The 24,276-nt window shown below is 38.0% G+C and overlaps 1 protein-coding gene across 45 annotated transcripts in view; it reads right to left on the minus strand.

The window, feature by feature from the left end:
- The window catches only part of MRTFB (myocardin related transcription factor B), a 227,198-nt gene that overhangs the window by 108,318 nt on the left and 94,604 nt on the right, over positions 1 to 24,276 (minus strand). For 4 of the 45 annotated variants that reach the window (XR_014072953.1, XR_014072951.1, XM_081556359.1 and 1 more), the window contains one exon: positions 24,062 to 24,124. The exons of the other annotated variants lie outside the window; for them this stretch is intronic. Coding sequence is in view for 2 of the 4 variants with exons in the window: in XM_081556359.1 (XP_081412485.1) it covers positions 24,062 to 24,124 (63 nt within the window). In the remaining 2 variants the exon portion in view is untranslated. The remainder of the gene's footprint in view (positions 1 to 24,061; positions 24,125 to 24,276) is intronic. 45 annotated transcript variants of the gene reach the window in all.

Raw genomic sequence — 24,276 nt, forward strand, 5'->3', positions numbered from 1 at the left:
AAATTGAAACTCTCTTGTTTACAGTGTAAACATATTTTGACGAACCACTCAAAGAGAGAAGAGGACATTTTAGGCATACTGTATTTGTTGTTGTTCAGTCTCTAAGTCATGTCCGACTCTGTGATACCATGGACTATAGCATGCCAAGCTCCCCTGTCCTTCACTATTTCCCAGGGTTTGCTTGAATTCACGTCTATTGAGTAGGTGATGCTATCTAAGCATCTCATCCTCTGCTGACCCCTTCTCCTTTGCCTTCGATCTTTCCCAACATCAAAGACTTTTCCAATGAGTTGGCTCTTCCCATCAGGTGGTCAAGGTATTGGAGCTTCATCTTCAGCATCAGTCCTTCCAATGAATATTCAGGGTTGATTTCCTTTAGGATTGACTGGTTTGATCTCCCTGCAGCCCAATGGACTCTCAAGAGTCTTCTCCAACACCACAATTTGAAAGCATCAATTCTAAGGCGTTCAGCCTTCCTTATGGTCCAACTCTCACATCTGTACATGACTACTGGAAAAACCATAGCTTTAACTATACAGATCTTTGCTGGTAAAGTGATATCTCTGCTTTTCAATACACTGTCTTGGTTGGTCATAGCTTTTCTTCCAAGGAGTAAGGGTCTTTTAGTCTTGTGGCTGCAGTCACCATCCACAGCAATTTTGGAGCCCAAGAAAATAAAATCTGTCACTGTTTCCACTTTTTCCCCATCTATTTGCCAGGAAGTAATGGGATTGGATGCCATGATCTTTGTTTTTGAATGCTGAATTATAAGCCAGTTTTTTCACTCTCCTCTTTGATCTTCATCAAGAGGCTTTTTATTTTCTCTTCACTTTCTGCCATTTGAGTGGTATTATCTGCATATCTGAAATTGTTGATATTTTTCTCAGAAATCTTGATTCTAGCTTGGGATTCATCCATTCTGGCATTTTGCATGATGTATGCTACATATAGGTGTCCAATATGCTACTGGGAAGAGTGCAGAGCAATTACGAATAGCTACAGAAAGAACAAAGTGGCTGGGCCAAAGCAGAAATGACGCTCAGCTGTGGATGTGTCTGGTGGTGAAAGTAAACTCTTATGCTGAAAAGAACAATATTGCATAGAAACCCAGAAAGTTAGGTCCATGAATCAAGGTAAATTAGAGGTGGTCAAGCAGGAGATGGCAAGAGTGAATATCAACATCTTAGGAATCAGTGAACTAAAATGGATGGGAATGGGTGAATTTAATTCAGATGACCATTATATGTACTACTGTAGGCAAGAATCCCTTAGGAGAAATGGAGTGGCCCTTAGAATCAACTAAAGAGTCAAAAATGCAGTACTTGAGTGCAGTCTCAAAAACAACAGAATGATCCCGGTTCATTTCCAAGGCAAACCACTCAACATCACAGTAATCCAAGTCTATACCCCAACCACTAATGCCAAAGAAGCTCAAGTTGACTGGTTCTATGAAGACCCAAAACACCTTCTAGAACTAACACCAAAATAAGATGTCCTTTTCATCATATAGGGTATAATATATAAATGAGACTAAATCTCATTTTAACTCCTTTATTCCTGTAAATAGAAACAATTCAATAATAAGAATTGTTACAGACATTTATTGAGGACTAACTGTATATAAGACACTATGGGGCTTCCCTGGTGGCTCAATGGTAAAGAATCCGCCTGCCAATGTAGGAAACATGGGTTTGATCCTTTACCTGGGAAGATCCTACATGCCACAGAGTAACTAAGCCATGTGCCACAACTACTGAATCTGTGCTCTAAAGCCCTGGAACTGCAACTACTGAGCTCATGTGCTGCAACTACTGAAGCCTGCACACCCTAAAGCCTGTGCTCCACAACCAGAGAAGTCACTGCAATGAGAAGTCCATGCATAGCAACTAGAGAGTAGCCCCTGCTCTCCACAAGTAGAGAAAAGCCTGCACAGCAATGAAGACCCAGCACAACCAAAAATAAATAAATAAAAAAATTATTTCAGAAAGACATTATGCTAAGAACTCCATTTCATTTCATTCCCTCAAACCACTATAACAGATAATGATATTTATTTTACTTCTATCCCAACTTATAGATGAAGAAACCAAAACAGTGGTAAGGTAATTGGCTGGGATTCTTAAACTGAGAGCTGTCTGTACCCAAATTCCCCGGTCTCAGCCAGGATATATCTGAAGACTTTACACGACCTAACTAATTAAGGAATACATTAACAAATGGAGTTAAAATGTATTTTAACAATTTCAAAAGTGGTAGTGTATTACTGTATACAAAGATTTTAATCTATGGCAAAAAACCCAAAACCAAAACAATTTAAATGTCTAAGAGTGAGGATCTGGTTAACTGAACTATATCTGATGTACTTATTTGACAGGATAGGCAATGATTAAATTGATGTTTATAAAATAAAATATTAAAAGTTACAGAAAAAGTATGAAAACGAACAAACCCAGGAAACAAATTTATATAAATGACACCACATTTTAAGACCAAACTAGCCTACACAGAAAAGATTAAGGAGATACTAAAAAATTTAACTGTGCTACCTGAGTACATTTGAGCATTTAACAGTGGTATCTGAGTGGGAATACATATTAACTTGTTTCTCCTCTTCTTTCTCACCAATTTGCCATAGTACATACCACTAGTCAAACTATTTTTAATGAATAGTCAAACTATTTTGAAAAGCGCTAATAAGTAGCTAAGCAGCGTGTGTGTGCACACACACACACGCACACAAACCAAAGAAACTGCAAAGCCAAGAATGAGAAGTGCAAACAATGACTGGCAATAAAAACACTTCTATTAAAAACTGATACCAGCTTTTTAGTTATGGATGATCACAATGGTTTCTTTTCCAGTTTTCTGTTTGTTGTGCTTTAAATTTTCCCCCTAGATACTATTTTTAGAAACATGAAGTTTTGTTTTTTTTAACCTTAGAGAACACTACTTATACCTGAACTTAAGAAGAGTTAAGAAGTTTCAAGGAGAAGGGTGAGAACTTCTAACAAAAGAAAAACAGGAAAGAAAATAGGAAATAGGGCAAATTTACCAAAGGCACTGTCAAGCAGAAACATTTTCTTAAGTCACAATGTTAGAGACTATTTATACACAGAATACAAATATAAACAAAAAAATTAAGAGGAAAATGAGAAGTGGGAATACTAGATGTACTGTGAACATTTTACACATACACATCACTTCAGTTCAGTTCAGTCGCTCAGTCGTGTCCGACTCTTTGCAACCCCATGAACTGCAGCACGCCAGGCCTCCCTGTCCATCACCAACTCTCGGAGTTTACCCAAACTCATGTCCATCGAGTCAGTGATGCCATCCAGCCATCTCATCCTCTGTCGTCCCCTTCTCCTCCTGCCCCCAATCCTTCCCAGCATCAGGGTCTTTTCAAATGAGTCAACTTTTCGCATGAGGTAGCCAAAGTATTGGAGTTTCAGCTTCAACATCAGTCCTTCCAATGAACACTCAGGACTGATCTCCTTGCAGTCCAAGGGACTCTTCCAAGAGTCTTCTCCAACACCACAGTTCAAAAGCATCAATTCTTCAGCGCTCAGCTTTCTTCACAGTCCAACTCTCACATCCATACATGACTACCGGAAAAACCACAGCCTTGACTAGACGGACCTTTGTTGGCAAAGTAATGTGTCTGCTCTTCAATATGCTGTCTAGGTTGGTCATAACTTTCCTTCCAAGGAGTAAGCGTCTTTTAATTTCATGGCTGCAATCACCATCTGCAGTGATTTTGGAGCCCAGAAAAATAAAGTCTGACACTGTTTTCACTGTTTCTCCATCTATTTCCCATGAAGTGATGGGACCAGATGCCATGATCTTAGTTTTCTGAATGTTGAGCTTTAAGCCAACTTTTTCACTCTCCTCTTTCACTTTCATCAAGAGGCTTTTTAGTTTCTCTTAATGATTATACAGTGGAAATAAGAAACAGATTTAAGGGACTAGATCTGATAGACAGAGTGCCTGATGAACTATGGATGGAGGTTTGTGACACTGTACAGGAGACAGTGAGCGCCGAAGAACCGATGCTTTTGAACTGTGGTGTTGGAGAAGACTCTTGAGAGTCCCTTGGACTGCAAGGAGACCCAATCAATCCATCCTAAAAGAGATCAATCCTGGGTGTTCATTGGAAGGTCTGATGTTGAAGCTGAAACTCCAATACTTTGGGCACCTCATGCGAAGGGTTGACTCATTGGAAAAGACCCTAATGCTGGGTAGGATTAGGGGCGGGAGGAGAAGGGGACGACAGAGGATGAGATGGTTGGATGGCATCACCGACTCGATGGACATGGGTTTGGGTAAACTCTGGGAGTTGGTGATGGACAGGGAGGCCTGGCGTGCTGCAATTCATGGGGTCGCAAAGAGTCAGACACGACTGAGCGACTGAACTGAACTGAACTGACAGGAGACAGGGATCAAGACCATCTCCAAGAAAAAGAAATGCATAAAAGCAAAATGGCTGTTTAAGGAGGCCTTACAAATAGCTGAGAAAAGAAGAGAAGCAAAAAGCAAATGAGAAAAGGAAAGATATTACCATTTGAATGCAGAGTTCCAAAGAATAGCAAAGAGAGATAAGAAAGCCTTCCTTAGGATCAATGCAAAGAAATAGAGGAAAACAACAAAATGGGAAAGACTAGAGATCTCTTCAAGAAAATTAGAGATACCAAGAGAACATTTCATGCAAAGATGGGCTCGATAAAGGACAGAAATGGTATGGACCTAAAAGAAGCAGAAAATATTAAGAAGAGGTGGCAAGAATACACAGAAGAACTGTACAAAAAAGATCTTCACGACCCAGATAATCACAATGGTGTGATCACTCACCTAGAGCCAGACACATACATATAAGCATAAATTTAATAAAGAAGAAGAAGAAACCTTGGGAAACACCATGACAAAGTACATCTCTGTTTTTATTAGACTGCACACAATTTTCAAATGAACCAATATAAAAAGACTGGGAAACCAGAATATTCTAGAAAAAAAATCTTAAAATAACAGGGCAAATTCTTGAACACAGAGATCTGTAAAGCACTAAATTGTGTATAATTAAATACATACAGCTCCGAATGATATTAATGTTCCCAGTAATCAACAATTCCTTTTCAAAATGAGGCTCATTACCACTTCACCACATTCATAATAGCATAGAACTTTATGAGCATCACACAGTCTGAATAGATGAATATACCCTAGGGCTCAAGCAGGAATTTTTCATTCCCAGAGTCTGGAGCTAGTTCTGTGAGCCAGAGGGGGGAAAAAATTAAGTTTCTTAAAGTATGTGCTAGCCAGTGACAGAAATTTTCAGTCACAAATGGCAATATATATATATATACACTTAAGCACTGAAACAAATTAAAGATAACAGTATACTGCTTAGCAATAACACAGAAGCCCTGTTTTTAGCATTTTGAAAATAATATTTTCAAAAATATATGATGAAAATTAAGCCAACTTTCTTCAGTGTTTTTATATTTGGTTGATCTGTTTCCATAGCAAACACAACCCCAATAACACTTACCAATGGCTGTGGAATGAACTAAACTCAAAGACTGCTTCTTTCCCCCTTTGTAACCCTGGCATTTAGCACATCATCCCACACTTAATAAATCTGCTACATCAATAAAAAATAATCATAAAACCAATTAGGTCAAAATGCATCCACTGACAAGGGTGGTAATGTAATAGCAATATATTCTTTTTTCTTTAAGATATCCATACATGCTTAAGAGGCCATAACATACAGGCACAAATAAACTCATTCTTAGAGGCTTCTAGCAGTTTCAGCAAAATACATCTTAATCTGAATTGATGCAGAATGAATTGTCTTTCAAAGGGGTTTTCAACTTGACAGAAACATAAATTAATACATAATTTTCTACCTCAGTGACAACTGGTTAAGAAAGGGTTATCAGAAGTCTACAAAAATCATAGCAAAGAAGAATAGAAAGCAGTGTTTAAGTCATAAGTCAAAGTAAAAAAACAAAAATGAAATTTGAGGACTATTTCACTGGCAACATTGTTAAAAACAAATTTATACATAAGATCTTTACAATAAAAACTAGAAAACTTTGCTGAGCGAAATGAAGGAACAACTATGTAAGTGGAGAGTTGCTATACTGATGGACTAGAATTAAGCCCAAATTAATCTATAGATTCAACACAATCTCAATCATATTCCTGCTAGATACTTATTTTCTTTTAAAACAAGCTGATTCTAAAACAGAAATGGGATGTAAAGGAACTAGGACATCCAGAGTAATGCTATAAAAGGAGAACAAAGTTGGAGGAGTTACCCTACCTGATTTCACGACTGACTGTGAAGCTATAGTCATCAGGACAGGACCCGCAAAAGAATTAAGAAATAGATCAATGGCACTGAATGAAGCACTCAGACACAGATCCACACTTAAACGATCACTGGATTTTAAACAAAGATGCCAAAGCATCTCCATGAGGAATGGAAGACTTCTCAACAGTCGTTGTTGAAGCAACCAGAAATCCACTGGGAAAAGATAAGTCTCGACCCCGGCCTCATACTGGACACCAAAGTCCATGTGAAGTGCACCATGGACATAAATGTAAAATCAAAAATGATAAAGCGTGTAGAAAAGCATAAAGGAGAATACTTCCATGGCTTGAGGGTAAGCAAAGGTTTCTGAGGACACAGAAAACAATCATCATAAAAAACTGAAAAATTAGACTTCATCAAAAATTAAGCCTTTTGCTCATCAAAACACATCTAAGAAAATGAAAAAAGTAAGCCACAGACTGGGAGAACATATTTGCAAAACACATATTTCACACATATTAAGCAAATATAAAGAACTCCAACAATCTCATAGTAAAAAGACAAACAACCAAGTTAAAAATGGACAGATGTGCTTCAGGCAATACTATTGTGTTTTAAGTCATATTTAGAATCAGGCTTGAGTGGGGCTGACTATCATCTCAGAGCACACCTGCGCTAAGAGACAGGCAGTGGACTGCAGTGAAGGAAAGTGGGAAGGAGAGGCATGAACAATTTGTTCTCAAAATAAGGACATTTTAAACAGATTCTGAGCTCCAAGCTGATATGCACAGATGCCTCCAATTTATTTTGAAACATGTGAAAAAAAGAATGATGGTTGGAAGAAGACAGATGAGTACACAAGAGATAAAACAGGCATGGAGAAATACTAATGGTAGAACTCGGATGGTGTATATATGAGTGCTCGCTGTAAAATTTTTAGAAAAATGCACAAAAGGTTTGGGAAAAACCTTTCACACAAACAGCCAATAAGTACATTGAAAACCGCTCAATATCATTAGCTATCATAAAATTGCAAATTAACACCACCATGAGACACCACTGCATTCTCACTGGAATGGTTAAAAAGACTAACTTTGCCATAATATGCTGGTGAGGATGTGGCCCAACTAGAACTCTCATACATTTTTGGGGGTAGAAAATGTACAGCTACTTTTGAAAAAGGTACACTTTTTTATAAAATGTAATAAATATCCAGCAATTTTCTCCCACATATATAACGAAATAAATATTTATACAAGAATATTCACAGCAGCTTTATTCATAACAGCCCCAAACAGGAAACAGCTCAGGTGTCCATTAAAAAGAAAACGGATAAACAAATTTTGTGGCACAGAATTGAACATTACTAAGCAATAGAAAAGAATGAAGTACTGATACATACTGTGAATCCCAAGTGCAAAAAGTCTCAAAAAGAGTACCTATTTTATGATTTCATTCATACAAAATGCCCCAAAAGACACACTTCATCTGTGGTGAACAAAACCAGCTCTGAGGGGCTGGGGTGCAGACTGGCTGTGAAGAGCCATGGAGAAACTTTCTGGGGTGATGGTAACACTCTGTATCCTGACTGGTAAGGGTCTGGGATACTATGTGTATGAAAAAACTCACCTCATGGTGCACTTTGCCGCTGCTGTTGTTTGGTCACTAAGTCGTGTCTGACTCTCTTTGACCCCATGGACTGCAGCCTGCCAAGCTCCTGTTCATGGGATTTCCCAGGCAAGAATACTGGAGTGGGTTGTCATATCCTTCTCTAGGGGATCTTCCTGATCCAGGGGATCAAACTCATGTCTCCTGCTTAACAGGCGGATTCTTTACCACTGAGCCATAATGGTGTACTTTAGATTTGTGCATTTCATCACACCCACGTTTAAATATGTGTTTTGTATTAGAAAATGTAAATCACTACTAAACTTTCCATAATGATGCTCATTTTGAAGTGTTTAGAGTTGAAGTGTACTAACATCCACAATTATTTTTGAAGTACATGAAAAATGTGATAGGACTGGTAAAGGAACAGAGGATATATAGAAAAATGTTAATACAGAATTTAGGTATTTGTTATATGAGTATTTCATACATAATTCTCTCAGCTTTTCAAGATTATTGAAGTTTTCAAAATAAAGTGTTGGCCAACAACCAAATAAAAACCTTAGGGTATCTTTTAATTTCCACAATCAGAGAATAATATGTCATCCTATTCTTGCTGATTTTTGACATGCACACTTGGAAACAGCTGCTCTATTTTGGACAGAAAGCAAATATTATCACAATTTCTTCCTTCAAAGTTATTATGCTCTACTTCTTACCTTCAACTATGGGGAAGGAGAAATAGAAACAAATGGCTCTAACTACAGAAAAACTAAGCCTCCTGTCACTTAAAAGCAAAACATTCAAAGAAGGTTAAATTACAAAATAGTACCTAAAAAACCAGTTAACACTAAATATTTTATATAGCAAAGTATACCAGAACTGAGAAGACTCACAAACTCAGGTTTAACACTCAAGGCAGAGACTGTTAACCATTTCATCGTTTAGAATGACCAGCAGCAGTTGACTGAGTCATCTAGTTGGATGAAAGTCGTTTTATGGTGCAAGACAAGAAGTAGGAGTGTTAGAAGACGGTGCCACACAAACAAGGCTGTGCAGGTGAGAGGGCACAACATGTACAAGAAGGCAGACAGAACAAACTGCCCAACAACAGAGTCCCAAGGGTGAACAAGGTACAGGAGAGCCAGAGGTTCAGCAGAGCTTGGAGTGCAGGGTATAGGAGGGCACAAGAGAAGGCGGGATGACCAGGCAAGGTTTGGGCCATAAAAGGACTTGAGAGTCCACAAGGTGTCTGGGATTTATCCCAAAGACAATGTGGAGTCACTTCGCAGTGGGCCAGGGTGTCATACCTACATGTGTGGGAAGATGGTCTGGCAGCTGTGAGGCAGGGAGGAGGAACAGACAACTAGCAGCTTACTGCAGTTCTCCAAGGCAGCAACGGTGGAGGAGGAGGAACAGACCAGAAGTCATTTTCCTTTGGTTTCTCAGACAGTCCTTCTATTGACCACGTGATCTATCCTCAAATGGTGGTGGCAACTAGACTTTAGGGCACTATGTCAAGCAATTAAATTATCTAAACTGACAACCTACTCATACTAGATATATCCTTAACTTAAAGGAAACTCAGTATTGGGACAAAAGATCAGTAATTACCATAAAAACTATATTTTGAGCCAAGGGAGCAACAGTCTGATCTTTTTCAGACTGGAAAAAAGTGCTAAAATCTCAAACCTGAAACTTGAAAAGAAGACATAATTCAAAATCTTATTTTTGTCTTCAGTTTTCTTCTTTTTCATATAGAGTCAATCCTAAATTTCAACTAAAAATGATTAAACTCTTAAAATCTGATCCAGAGAGTCAATTCTTGGAAAGGACCCTAATGGTGGGAAAGATGGAAGGCAGAGGATGAGATGGTTAGATAGCATCACCAACTCAATGGACATGAATTTGAGCAAACTCCGAGAAATAGTGAAGGAAAAAAAGCCTAGTGTGCTACAGTTCACGGGGATGCAAAGAGTCAGACACAACTTAGCAACAGAACAACAACTCTAAAAACAGGAAAGATGCCCATAACTAAGTCCCAAAACTAATGCATTGGAGTCATCAAGACCTGGGTTCAGACAAATCTCAACCTGCCACTTCCAGGCATTTAACTTTGGGAAATTTCCAAATATTAATAAGGTAATAGTAAGGCAGAAGGTGAACAGGAACTAAAGAGACTCTTTTGAGGGTGAAGGAGAGAGTGAAAGAGCTGGCTTAAGACTAAATATTAAAAAAAACTAAGATCATAGCATCCGGCTACATTACTGCATGGCAAATAGAAGGGGAAAACAAAGTAGTGACAGATTTCCTTTTCCTTCTTCCAAAACCACTGCAGATGGTGACTGCAGCCATGAAATCAGATGATTGCTTCTTGGCAGGAAAGCGATGACAAACCTAGACAGTGTGTTGAAAAGCAGAGACATGACTCTGCCAACAAAGGTCCATATAGTCAAGGCTGTGGTCTTCCCAGTGGTCACGTACGGTTGTGAGAGCTGGACCATAAAGAAGGCTGAACGCCGAAGAATTGATGCCTTCAAACTGTGGTGCTGGAGAAAGCTCCTGAAAGTCTCTTGGACAGCAAGGAGATCAACCCCGAATATTCACTAGAAGGACTGATGCTGAAACTGAAGCTCCAGTATTTTGGTCATTTGACGTGCACAGACAACTCATTGGAAAAGTCCCTGATGCTGGGAAAGATCGAGGGCAGGAGGAGAAGAGGGTGTCAGAGGATGAGATGGCTGGATGGCATCACCAATGGAATGAACATGAATTTGGGCAAACTCCCAGAGATGGTGAGGGACAGGGAGGCCTGGCATGATGCAGTCCATGGGGTCATAGGCCACAAAGAGTCAGACATGATTGGGCAACTGAACAACAATAGTTAAGGTAAGTTCCTTATCTGTATAATAGGAGAGATAAATCTTACCTCTCTAGCACAAATGCAGGGAGGATTTAATGAAGTAATGCAAGTACGACACCCAGTACCATGTCCACATTATAAGAAGCTGTCAATAAACACGGATGCCTATTCCATTCTTCTTACCTATGACTTCCAGTGAAAATAACTAAGAGAAAAGAAGATAAAAGTTTGCTTTTACAAGTACAATATAAATATGTGTGAACTACTTAAAAAATGTTTTTTACATGGGCTCTATCTCTCAATAAACAACATTATTGAAAAGTAAATGCCCTCATTAAATTAAAATGTAGCTTGGGCTTAGACAAATTGATAGATAATGCTAAATATTGGGAAATGTGTTAACAGAAATCATGGCTGTAATGACTATTGATTTCCCTGCAAACTGAAATACTTCTTTTCCTTGGGAAGTTGAACCACCTCTTTAAAAAGTTTCTTCAAAATGGTCATACTTGACTTGTTCCCAATTGAGTTCCAAGAAAATCTATCCAAATGATATAAAAGTATAAAAAATGGTACACTATGAAATCTGTTACCTATTTCAATAACAATATATAATAATGTGTAAGAAACAATAATGAAAAAAAGCAAAAGGCTAAGTGTGAGTAGGAGAAAAGAACAGATGGAAAAGAGTCTTATCTGAGTATCCTTTTTATACAGTTCTGTGGACCATGGTCAATTTTTGCATATTTTAAAAAATACAATTAAATCAATAAGGATTGGCAACACGTTAGAATTTTATACAAGCAAAAAGAAATGAACCTAATTGTCTATTAAACTGATAAAATCACAAAAGAAAGAAAAGAATCTAAGAAACTTTTAAACACAGTCATGACAATCCACCTTCAATGGACTATATAACAACAAAACAAACTACAAAGAAATTTAGGATTTCATGTTTGTTGTTAGTAGCAGTATTGGAGTGTAATCCTGAAATCAGTTCGTACATTTAGGACTGAGCTAGTGAGTAAATTAGATACGTCAGGAATCAAGGAGAAAGAATATGCAAGAATGGGAGAAAGGAGAGGAAGAAGCCAATGGTATTAAGATTGAAGTTAGGTTTAGGATTTTTAAACTTTTAATTTTAATGTAATATATATACAAAAAAACGTGCATATAAGTGTATAATCTGCTGAGTGTCGACAAACTGAACACACTCATGCAACAAGCTCTAGGAAACCAAACATTTCTCATACCCTAACACTCCTGCTTTCTGCTTCCCTTCTGTTTCCTTGTCCCGCAGCAAGGATAACTGCTACGCTGATTTCTAACATCAAAGACTAGTTTTGCCTGTTTTTGTACTTTATGTAAGTGGAATTATATAGTATGTACTCTTCTGTGACTGGCTGCCTTTGCGCAATGTTATTTTTGTGAGGTTGTGCATGTTCTTACACGCAGCTATAGCCTGTTCGTTCTCGTGGCTGTTTTCCACTGTGTGACACATCACAATTAGAACATTCGACTGTAAACGGGCATTGGGAGAGTTTCCAGTCTTTCCCTATAACCAGTAGTGCTACTACGAACATTCCAGTAGACTGAACCATATGAAATTGCTGATAGTACCTACAAAAATGGCAATTTCATATCATTCAAATTAATACATCATCTTCTGAAGAACATATATATATATTCCTGTTGAGTAAATACTAGAAGTGGAATTGCTGACACTTAGGGTTAAGCAAACAGTTTTCTAAAATGGTTTTATACCAGTTTACATGTCCATTAATTGCTCTATATCCTTGATGTAACTGATGTTTTCTTTTTCCATGCATCCATTCCAGCTGCCATAATACTTCACGGTGGTTTTCATTTGCACAGCTCTAATGACTAATAAATCCATATCCATATCTATGCATACCATTTGTATTTCTATTTTGTGAAGTCTGTGTTGAGGCTTTTGTTCATTTATTCATATTGGCTTATAGGAGAGCTTTATATATCCTGGAGAAGAATCTTGTTAAATATATGTATTTTGAATTATCTCTTTCCACTCCGTGGGTTGCCTTTTCTCTTTCAATGATGTCTTTAGGTGCGGAAGAGTAATTCATTTAATTACAGCACAGTCTATCAGGGTTTTCATTTATGAATAGTGCTATTTGTATTCTATTTAAGATATTTTGTTCACCCTAAGCTTATGGAGAATTTTTTCCTCCAAAAGGTTTACTGCTTTACCTTTCAGAGCTGAACTTTTCTGTGTACAATATAAAATCCAGATTAATTTCTTTCCACTGGATATTTAATTAGTGAAAGTGAAGTCGCTCAGTCGTGTCCGACTCTTTGCGACCCCATGGACTGTAGCCTACCAGGCTCCTCCGTCCATGGGATTCTCCAGACAAGAATACTGGAGTGGGTTGCCATTTCCTTCTCCAGGATATTTAATTAACCTGCAACTATTTGTTTAAAGAGATGATTTTTTCCTCACTGCATGTATTATACATGGCACTTTTGTAACAAATCAGGTAACAGAATATTGTCTGATTTCTCTATTCTGCTCCATTGGTCAGGTTGTTTATCTGTCTAAACTAGTATAATGTTATAGGAGGTCTTTAATATCTGGTAATATAAATTCTCTGGCTTTGCTCACCTTTTTCAAAGAAAGAGTATAAAGTGAAATATGACATGAGAAGGGAATACTGAACATGACTGTGAGTTTTTCATTATTTGTGTGAATGTCCACATGAGTGAACTTCCCAGAGCACCCATTACATATGCTGGATAAGTTGACATTGGAGGCAGTCTGGACAGACTCAAGGAGGTTGATGGTGACTGTAGAATGTTTTAATCTTCAACAAGTTTTTAGGTAAATCCGTTCAAGTAAAATCTTAACATTTAAAATTTTAGCTTAAAATAATTTTAGTTTTATATGCGGTTATATGTATACCTTTTGTGGGAGATCAAATCAGTCAATCCTAGGGGAAATCAGTCCTGAATATTCATTGGAAGGACTGATGCTGAAGCTGAAACTGCAATATTTTGGCCACCTGATATGAACAGCTGACTCACTGGAAAAGACCCTAATGCTTGGAAAGACTGAAGGCAGGAGGAGAAGGGGATGACAGAGGATGAGATGGTTGGATGGCATCACTGACTCAATGGACATGAGTTTGAGCAAGCTGCAGGAGTTGGTGATGGACAGGGAAGCCTGGCGTGCTACAGTCCATGGGGACACCAAGAGTCAGACATGACTGAGTGACTGAACTGAATGAACTGGTGGCTCAATCGGTAAAGAAATGTCCCTGCAATGCAGGAGGCCTGGGTTTGATCCCTGGGTTGGGAAGATCCCCTGTATAAGGGGAGAATCCCACGGACAGAGGAGCGTGGTGGGGTACAGATGAAGGGGTCACAAAGAGTTGGACATGACTCAGCAAGTATACCTTCTGTAACTACTTTCTTTACATATAAGGTTAAGAACAATAGTTTATCTTAAAAATACCTTTATTTTTAACTGTCTTTCTTCTAAATAAAACTTGTGCTGTGCTTAGTCGCTCAGTCGTGTCTGACTCTTTGCGACCTCATGGGACTGTGGCCCACCAGGCTCCTATGTTCATGGGGATTCTCCAGGCAAGAACACTGGAGTGGGTCGCCATACCCTTTATCTTTCCTATTGTAACAGTGCTCTTTATAACCTGAGGTCCCATCTTTACAACTTTCTTTTTAGCTGCTTACCTTTGCATTAATTAAGCCCTCTGACTCTCAGTTTACTGGTCTTATAAAATGGGAACAGTTAAAACCTATCAAATAAGGTAAAATGTCTTTACCTATTCTGGGAAGAAAACCTCTCTTTACTGTCAGAATTCAGCACTTTAACCTGACTATCTACCATTTTGGGTTCCAGGTCCACTGTGTGAGCAAGAGGGGAGAATGCAGTGATGTGTAGAAGAAACACGTGGAAGAACACACAGTGCCTTGGTGTAGGTGGATTAAAAAACTATAAACTGATTGGTTATAGAATAGAAGGGAGTGAGACCAAAAAAGTGTTCTGTTTTTCTGACACAGAGTACAAGAAGATCAGATTGTAATCATTTAATTTACATGATTATATTCCTTAAAAAAGCAAAGGTAGGGAATAATACTTTATAAAGAGTATACAGCAAAAAAAAAAAGAGTATGCAGCTTAAAAATAAAAATTCCATCGGAAAAAGAATCTGCATTAGCGTATTTAAATCACTTAAAAAATTATTTCAAATAATTATGTTTTGAAACATTTGGGACAAGAAAATGGGAGTTGCATACATGAAACTTACATGACAAATGGAAAAGACATCTGGAGAGGGAAGCTCACTGTTAGTACTCTGAAGTGATTCTGATGATAGAGGGAGACTTTGGGTGAAAGGCTTTCCCCAGGGTCATTAATATTTTGTCTCATTCTCTTTAAAATGATCGTATAAGAAGTAGAATACATAGCATTTGTTGCCAATGCTACTGTGAAATGGCAAACTTCAACTGGTGACAGACAGATCAGGAAAAACAAAGGCACGACTTCTATCCATCTTTGAGTTTCTGGGCTCAGGGATTCTCTGAAGTTAATTATTTACAAAGCAATCCTTAAGGCACCACTCTTAACTTTACTTTGGATAGATCCACCCAAACTGTCTCACAAGATACAGAAAAACAAAGTGAAACTCAAGCAAAAATTAAAAAAAAAAAAAAAACTTATCTGATAAAAAACCCAGCATCATATATTCTCAAGTACACCATATGAATATATATTGATGACTCTAATTTTCAAAAACGTTTAATAGTCTTTACTTTCCTGGTATTCAGTACTATCTTATTTATTTGGTTTCTACCTGCTGTAATCAGGAGGTCACCTGGACGAAGTAGGAGTGACAACCAACCCCAGGAGCTCTTCAGAGGGGCAGCACCCAGCCTTATTCGTCTGGGTCTCTGGGGCCAGCTTTGACTCTAAGCCTCACTCCCTCCACCCACTACCAACTCCTCCCATCTGTTCTCTGTCTCCTAACCCCTCAGGCTTCCCAGTGCCTGTGAGACAGCCACACAGGCCACAGATGGCCAGTGAGGGTGGCCTTGTGAACAGACGGGGGAGCCTTCCGTCGCTGAGCCCCAGGGTAATGCAGGAAGGATGACTACGGGGAGCCAGACTACAGAGGTTTTGATTAAACTGTGTTTCTGTGATTCCTAGATGACAGTCTGCTTTATTTCTATTTATACCATTTACCACCATGATGAAGTTCTTTATCAATATAAATTCTCCTTTAAATTAAGTTCTGTTTGTCAACAAAGGATGAGAGTCTATGATGTGTTGTGAAGATTCAACTTGAAGTTTGGGTAGTTCTAAGTAGAATCCCACTCATGTTTCCATAACCATGAGCTACCAAATCACTCTGATATTACCATTAAACAGCATATTGCCAAGCTGAATCAAATTAGAATACTGAGGCAAAGAGAGTTTTTCTTACTTTCAATATTTTAAGGAGAAAATAATATATAATCACTTCTTTATTAACAGAGAATGAACTCTGCAAACGATGAAAACTTTCTTCCTTGAGGCTCCCAAATTTTTTTTTATAATTCTTTTTTTTTAATTGAGGTATAGTTCATTTACAGAATTATATTAGTTTTCAGGTGTATAACACAGTGATCCCAAATTTTTCCAGATGATACTTCATTTATAGTTTTCATAAAATATTGGCTATATTCCCTGTGCTATACAATATATCCTTGTAGCTTATTTAGTTTACATAGTAGTATGTTCGTCTTTCTCTCCTACCCCATCTTGCCCCGCCTCACTGGGAACTGCTAGTTTGTCCTCTGTATCTATGAGCCTGCTTCTTTTTTGTTATATTTACTAGTTTTATTTTTTAGATTCCACATATAAGTGATAACGTAAAGTCTTTGTCTTTCTTAGCCTTATTTTGTTAAGCATAATACCCTCCAGAACCATACATGTTTGTGAAAATGCAAATTTTCATTCTTTTTTGTGGCTAAGTAATATTTCACTACATATAATCACATATTCTTTATCCATTCATCTGTTGATGGACACTTACATTGCTTCTATATCTTTGCTATTGTAAATAATGCTGCTATGGACACTGGTGTTCATGCAAAAAGATGATTCTTGAACCAAATGAATAACTATGTCATTGGCTCCATGTTATCTAAGAAGCTCTAACACATATCTTTACGACAACCTTGCTGACCGTTCACGCCAAGCGCAGAAGCTGGAAAGCTACTTGTCACGAGAACCAACCAAAACTATCAGTCTTAGTTTTTAACCAAAACTCTGGTTGCATTCATTCAGTGATCAAACAGCCAGGAGCACCTTGGTGTGTCCAGTAAGGCTGGAATGTTTGGGTGGATCCCAAAATAAAATGACACTGCAGCTGCAGTCTAGTCAGAAAGCCAGGTTACCTGTATCCAAAGAGGAAACATGCTTCATGGGAAAAGCACAGGTCTTGAATTAAAATCCCAATTCCCAACTTCTGTTTCATGGAATAGCAGATCTACTCTTAACCTCTCACTGTGAGAAACCAGGCAGCCCGACTGGACAAAATACACAAAACAATCGCTCTCCTACCCGGAGAAGCAGGCAACACAGGACTGTGGCCCCTAGGTGTAAGGAAACAGATGAGATGAGCCTTACAACTGCCCTAGCTTTCTGTCTGGAGGCAATCTCTAGACTGAAACTCAAACAGACTCGCTGAACTGAGACAGAGATGAGAGCTTCAGGAGGCTAAGGCAGCCAGAAGTTGCAGTTTCAGAAAAGGAGGGACCTATGCTGAGGAGTTCCAGCAGTCTGCGTTAAGTCTTTGCTGAGTGCTAAGCTGCATGTCCACAAAGTAACATTTCACAAGGCTGGGCAAGAGTGACCAGGGAACTGTATTTAACAATTCCCAAAGTGCACGCAAGGTTTGGGAATGTTCACGCTCCAATTAGCCAGAGTGAAAAGTCCTCCCCGAGCACCTAGTACAGCATTCAGCAAGATTCCAAAGAGGGTCAAGCCCTTAATAGTTAAGGCAGCATCCATGGAACGAATGCTGTCCTAGGTTCTTCCTAACAAAGCTTTAAAAAGGCTGTTTGGGTGATCCAAAAGTCCAATACTCTTACCAAAGCACAACACTTTTTAAAGGAAGACAACAAACTCCAGCCACTCAGCAATGTAATATTCATAGTATTATCTCCAATAAAAAATTACAAGGCTACTTGCAAAAAGGCAAGAAAACACTTCTTAAACATGAGAAAAATTTATCAATAAAAACAAACCCAGAAATGACAGAAAAAAGGAACTATTAACACTGATAACTATGTGCAAGTATTTAAAGGAAAAAGGGAATATAATGAAAACAGAAATGGACAATGCAAAAAGGAGCCTCTAGAGATAAAAATATAATATCTAAGATAAACATTTTACTGGATAACATTAACAACATGTTAGACCTGAATTAGAAAAGATCAGTAAACATTAGGGGAATAAAGAAGCACAGATAATAAGATGTTGTAAGAATAATAATGAAATGAAATACTAAAAAAAGAATAACTTAAAAGAAAAACAGGCAAGAAGAGAGGAATAAAGAAACAGAGAACAGAACGGACAAACATTACGTACAATAAAATGACAGATCTAAACTCAACTGTGGTAGGTAGCCTCTAAGACAATCCTCAATGATCCCAGCCTTCTGATATTCATGGTCTTAAATAATCCTCTTCCCTTGAGCAATCTGCTTCTAATCAATATAACAGAATACTGGAGTGGATAGCCCTTCCCTTCTCCAGGAGATCTTCCCAACCCAGGGATCAAACCCACGTCTCCCACATTGCAGGCAGACTCTTTACCAGCTGAGCCACAATGGAAGCCCAAGAATACTGGAATGAGTAGCCTATCCCTTCTCCAGCAGATCTTCCCGACCTGGGAATCGAACCAGGGTCTCCTGCATTGCAGGCGGATTCTTTATCAACTGAGCTGTCAGGGAAGCCCATCAATATACCAGGGCAATGTTAAGGAAATGTTGCAAAAAATTCTCACTTTTGTCTTGCTAGCGTTATTCTCTTACTGGCTTTGATAAAATAAACTGCCATGTTGGAGAGGCCCGTGTGGCAGGGAACTGAGGGCGGCCTCCAGCCAACAGCCAGCAATGAACTGAGGTACTTAGTCCAACAGCCCTAAAGGTACTGAATCTTGCCAAAAACAACTTAACTAAGGTTCAGTTCAGTTCAGTTCAGTCGCTCAGTCATGTCCGACTCTTTGCGACCCCATGAATCACAGCACGCCAGGCCTCCCTGTCCATCACCAACTCCCGGAGTCCACCCAAACCCATGTCCATAGAGTCGGTGATGCCATCCAGCCATCTCATCCTCTGTTGTCCCCTTCTCCTCCTGCCCCCAATCCTTCCCAGCACTAGAGTCTTTTCCAATGAGTCAACTCTTCGCATGAGGTGGTCAAAGTATTGGAGTTTCAGCTTCAACATCAGTCCTTCCAATGAACACCCAGGACTGATCTCCTTTAGGATGGACTGGTTGGATCTCCTTGCAGTCCAAGGGACTCTCAAGAGTTTTCTCCAACACCACAGTTCAAAAGCATCAATTCTTCGGCGCTCAGCTTTCTTCACCGTCCAACTCTCACATCCATACATGACTACTGGAAAAACCATAGACTTGACTAGACAGACCTTTGTTGGCAAAGTAATGTGTCTGCTTTTTAATATGCTGTCTAGGTTGGTCATAACTTTCCTTCCAAGGAGTAAGCATCTTTTAATTTCATGGCTGCAATCACCATCTGCAATGATTTTGGGGCTCCCAAAAATAAAGCCTGGCATTGTGGTTAGAAGTGGATCATTCCCCAGTTGAACCTTCAGATGAAACCAGGGCCTTGCCTGATATCTGACTACAGGCTTGTGAAGCAGGTACCAAGTTAAGCTGTGTCTGAATTTCTGATCCACAGAAACTGTTAGATCGTAAATTTGTCCTGTGTGAAGCTGCTAAGGTATGAAGCAGTTGGTTACACAGCAATAGGTAACTAATACATCAGACATATCAATAATTACCTTAAATGTAAATAATCTAAAATCACAAATGAAAGAGATTGTCAGGCTACATTAAAAAAAAAAGAAAGTCCAGCTCTATGCTGTCTATAAGAAATGTACTTTAAACACAAAGGTACAGGTGGGTTAAAGGTAAAAGCTGGGAAAGGATATATCATGAAATGATAAACATAAAAACTACTTTAAATAGTTTCAGTGTAACAAGTGAAGAAAACAAAAACCAAAGTTACTCTCTAAAGCCACTAGACTCTGAAATTCAGAGTTTAGGACTAAGTTCTTGGATTTCTTTAAATTTCAAAATTTTCAATGCTAATTTGATTCGATTTCAGTACGTTTAAATTCATTTATTTGGAAAACCCTCCAAATTAAAATATTTGAGTGTCCAAATAAAACCTTCAAATTTTTGAAAGTGTAAGCATTTGTTTCTGTTGAGGGTGGAGAAAACATTCAGCAATCAAGCAAGCAGCTTCTCTACTTCTATGCACAAACAAATATACAATTATTCAACTAGAGATTTCATTACTTTATCAGCAAGTTATTTAACCAATTCCCTTTCTTTGAGAAAGAGGCTATTTCACAGAAATAAAAAGTGGGAGTGGAAAAATCGACCTTTTAAAAGCATATTAGAAAAGTAATACTTTCTCCTAAGAGCACATTGAGTTAAAATATCATTTTTTAATTCTTAGCTTGAGAAAAAAGATAACATGAGCATAAATATCTTTTTCATTATATGTATTTTCTACTCCAATCAAGAGCCAAAAAATTCTTAAGTACATTCAGTAATTATTGATGATCAATTACTAAGCATCTTTCTATTTCATTCCACTTTACTAAGGAGACCTCTTAAACATCCTGAGTTTCTTTTTTACTACTAATTTTAAGAGGCTTGGTTAAGGTCATGTATCAATTTACTTCCTGTGTTCCATTTTTTATTCCATTTTTAAGTTGTTTAAAACATATTACAATCCTACAACAGAGTCAGATATCATATCATAAGAAATTTTTTTTTATCTGTTTTTTTACTTTACAATATTGTATTGGTTTTGCCATACATTAACATGAATCCACCATGGGTGTACATGTGCTCCCCTTCCAGAACCCCCCTCCCACCTCCCTCCCCACCCCATCCCTCTGGGTCATCCCAGTGCACCAGCCCCAAGCACCCTGTATCATGCATCGAACCTGGACTGGTGATTCATTTCACATATGATAATTTACACACTTCAATGCCATTCTCCCATATCATTTTTGATTGTGCATAAAGGATTAACTCACTGAAAAGAAACATATACAGGAGGAAACCAACCACACAAAGTCCCCCAGTAAACTCGATCCTTCATATGTGAAATGCTGTTCACCCCTGGAATTTCATACATGCCACTTAGACTTCAGACCGGGACAACCATGAGGCTATATAGCATTTAAGGTCAACTATAAACCAAATAAACCTAATTACCCATTTCCTTAAGTTGTCCAGCCTTCAAATCTCTTGGGTTCTGCCCTTCTCATTTATGTTTACCACTATTTTTTAAAAGAAATGCCTCATAATACACAATACATTAACAGAATTCAGACTAATTAAAACAATTTACAGATCTGTCCCCCCTACCCTATGACCTTGAAGCATCATCTAAACAATTGCCACCACATCAGGAACATTCTACATCACTAGATCTGTTCCTGTTTTCATATATTTCAAAAGTCATTGTCAGACAAGTCATTATATACATACACATATTTTAATATATACATTTGTTTTTTAAAAGATCATTTCTGAAATTAATTAACTTTGTTGTTAAATAATTGGGCTCATAAATGAAAGAATTTTAATTTAGAGATGTGATTATGACATAGATTTCCTGGAATCAAAACAAAAAAGAAAAAAATTTAAGAGACAACTCAGAGCAAGAACTCTCTTTAAACATAACAAATAACTGTTTTATTACTTCAAAATACCAAAAGTCTTCTGTACAGTACTTATCATATACATCAGATGGCTTGAAAGAGTCTCAGCAATCATATGTACTATCTTAATCTCTTCAGAACAACTACGTAAGAAGAAGAAAAATCTATAAATCAGTCCTTGATGACAGAGGGTTTGTTTAGGAGTTTACCAAATGGAATGACCCTACTGGAATTCCTTCAAGCAGCCTGTGAAAATGTCAGAACGGAGTCTGTTTTGGAGGTCATAGTCCCTAGAGAGCTCTGAGTTTTGGCCTGTTTGTCTTTTCACATGCTTTAATATTTGAAAGTCATTCCTTGCAGACACTGACTGATGCCCAGGGAATGCTAGGATTGTGGGAACTGGCAGTACCAACAAGGGAGACAAACTTCATGGGAAATCCGTGCCTACTACATTTGCCTGCTCAGCTCCCACAAGATAAGTGCTCTTCAAATGTTATGTAGGTACATAGCGAAACATTAAAAAACTGCATGTCATTTTGACATTTTTAAAAAGAAATATGCAAGCAAATAGGGGCCAAAATTACTGGGACTATTGCAAGAAACAGTAAGGTATCAAACACCATGGTGGAACCCTGAAAAACTGAATTTTCCCAGTATGAATTTAAATACTACATCCTCAAAATACACACAATAATAACGAGTAGTTATAAAGTGCTAATTATATGACCATGTTGTTCTAAATACTTGACTTATATGAACTCATTCAACCCTCACAGCAACCCCTCTAAATCAGGTACTATATGGTTCCCATTTTGCAGAGGAGGAAACTGAGGCAGAAAAGACAATTAATTCATCTCAGTTCACACAGCTAGTAACGGTGAACCAAACAGGACGGCTCCAGAGTTGGTGCCCTTACCCATTGCGCATGCTAAACCACTGCTTATTTCATGGTCTTTAACATCAAGCATGCAATGCTGGGTGTCTATGGCGTGTACTCAGTACTTACACTGTCATGTACACAGAGTTACCATCAGTGCTTTACTTCATTTAAGCCTCCAGTAACTTAGGCTGTGCACCTAACCTGTCTCCTATTTACAGATGACAGACACGCTTGTATGCCCTCAGACCACACGTCTAGTGGAGCAGGCTTATCTCTGCACTTGCTCTCTTTAAAATTAGGTTCTTCTTCCTCCCAGTTATCTGGGAGAATCATCTCTAAACCAATTTCTTTAGCTGAGGGAACTACTTTGAAAGATCTATGAGTCTAACAATTTTATGAGAATATCCTATATTCTGAACTGCCAACACTGTACTAGAAGCCTAAGATCTAAGAATTATTCAGGATAAGAGACACAATGATCATTCAATAAATATTTTCTAATAATAAAAAGTAAAGCCGTTTCTACTCTTGAAATACTAATTTCTTTTACTATTTTGGGAAAGCTGAGCATTCTGATATGGCAAACTTTTCTCTTATATAGTATATGATGGTTACTCTAATCGATATATTGCTAAACTGCTGTGTCAGGAACAAGGATTGTCAAAGAATGTCTCCTGTTTTGTAGCTATAAATCTCAATTCTGCAGAGAGTGCTCACAAATTCTAACATTTGTCAGTTTTTAAACTTAACTTAAAAGAACCAAAGGCTTTAAAAGGCTGTGAATCAGACTTTTTGCTTTTCTTCTTCTACCTTTACTAAACACAGAGGTCACAGATCAAAAATTTAAGTTAGTGAAACAGATACCCAACTATTAGCATTTTCTTAATAAAAACAACAACATAAGCAACCAGAAAAGGACATGAATGATCTGGGCTTAATACAAAGTTAGAATATTGTCTTTTAACTGAGTCTGCTCCTGTTATAAAAATGTTAACACATACCTGCCAACCCTTGAAAACCATGAATAGAAAGACCCTACATATTCCACATTAGATGTAATCTTTTTAGGATAACACAAATTGAGCCAATTTCTGTTTCCTTTTAAACATGGGGGGAGGGGAGTCTGACTAATTGAGTGAGCTGGCATGTATGTTTAATAATACATCTGCAAGAAACATATTAAAACAGCAACATTACTAATTAATATCTATGGAAAATTCCACTGGTTAACTGAGATGGAAGTTTATCTTCCATTCTTTCTGTTTCTGCTGCCCAATGAACAGCACAAGGCGAAAGTGATAATGAGATATATAAGAACACATGATGTAACGAGAAAGGGCAGCCAGAGAAAGACACATGGGCTGAAAGCTACAATATGAATATTACAATTACAATGGGCATAACCGCAACACAGAGAGCTCGAGACTTACCCATGCTCACAGACTGAGTCAGCAGAGGAGACTGGAGTCCTGACTCCCAAAAGACTATACTTCCTGTTAATAATAGTGAGGGCAGCAGGTGAGGGTAGCCAGCAGTATGTATTAATTTAAAGGAGTTAGATAAACACTGGGTTGGATATTTGCTAATTAGCCTGTGTGATTATTAACTATAAACCAAAGAGAAAATTACAGTTCATTTGTTACTC

This window comes from Giraffa tippelskirchi, chromosome 13, assembly GCF_054371585.1.
Source record: "Giraffa tippelskirchi isolate mGirTip1 chromosome 13, T2T-mGirTip1v1.2.pri, whole genome shotgun sequence".
Lineage (NCBI taxonomy): Eukaryota > Metazoa > Chordata > Mammalia > Artiodactyla > Giraffidae > Giraffa > Giraffa tippelskirchi.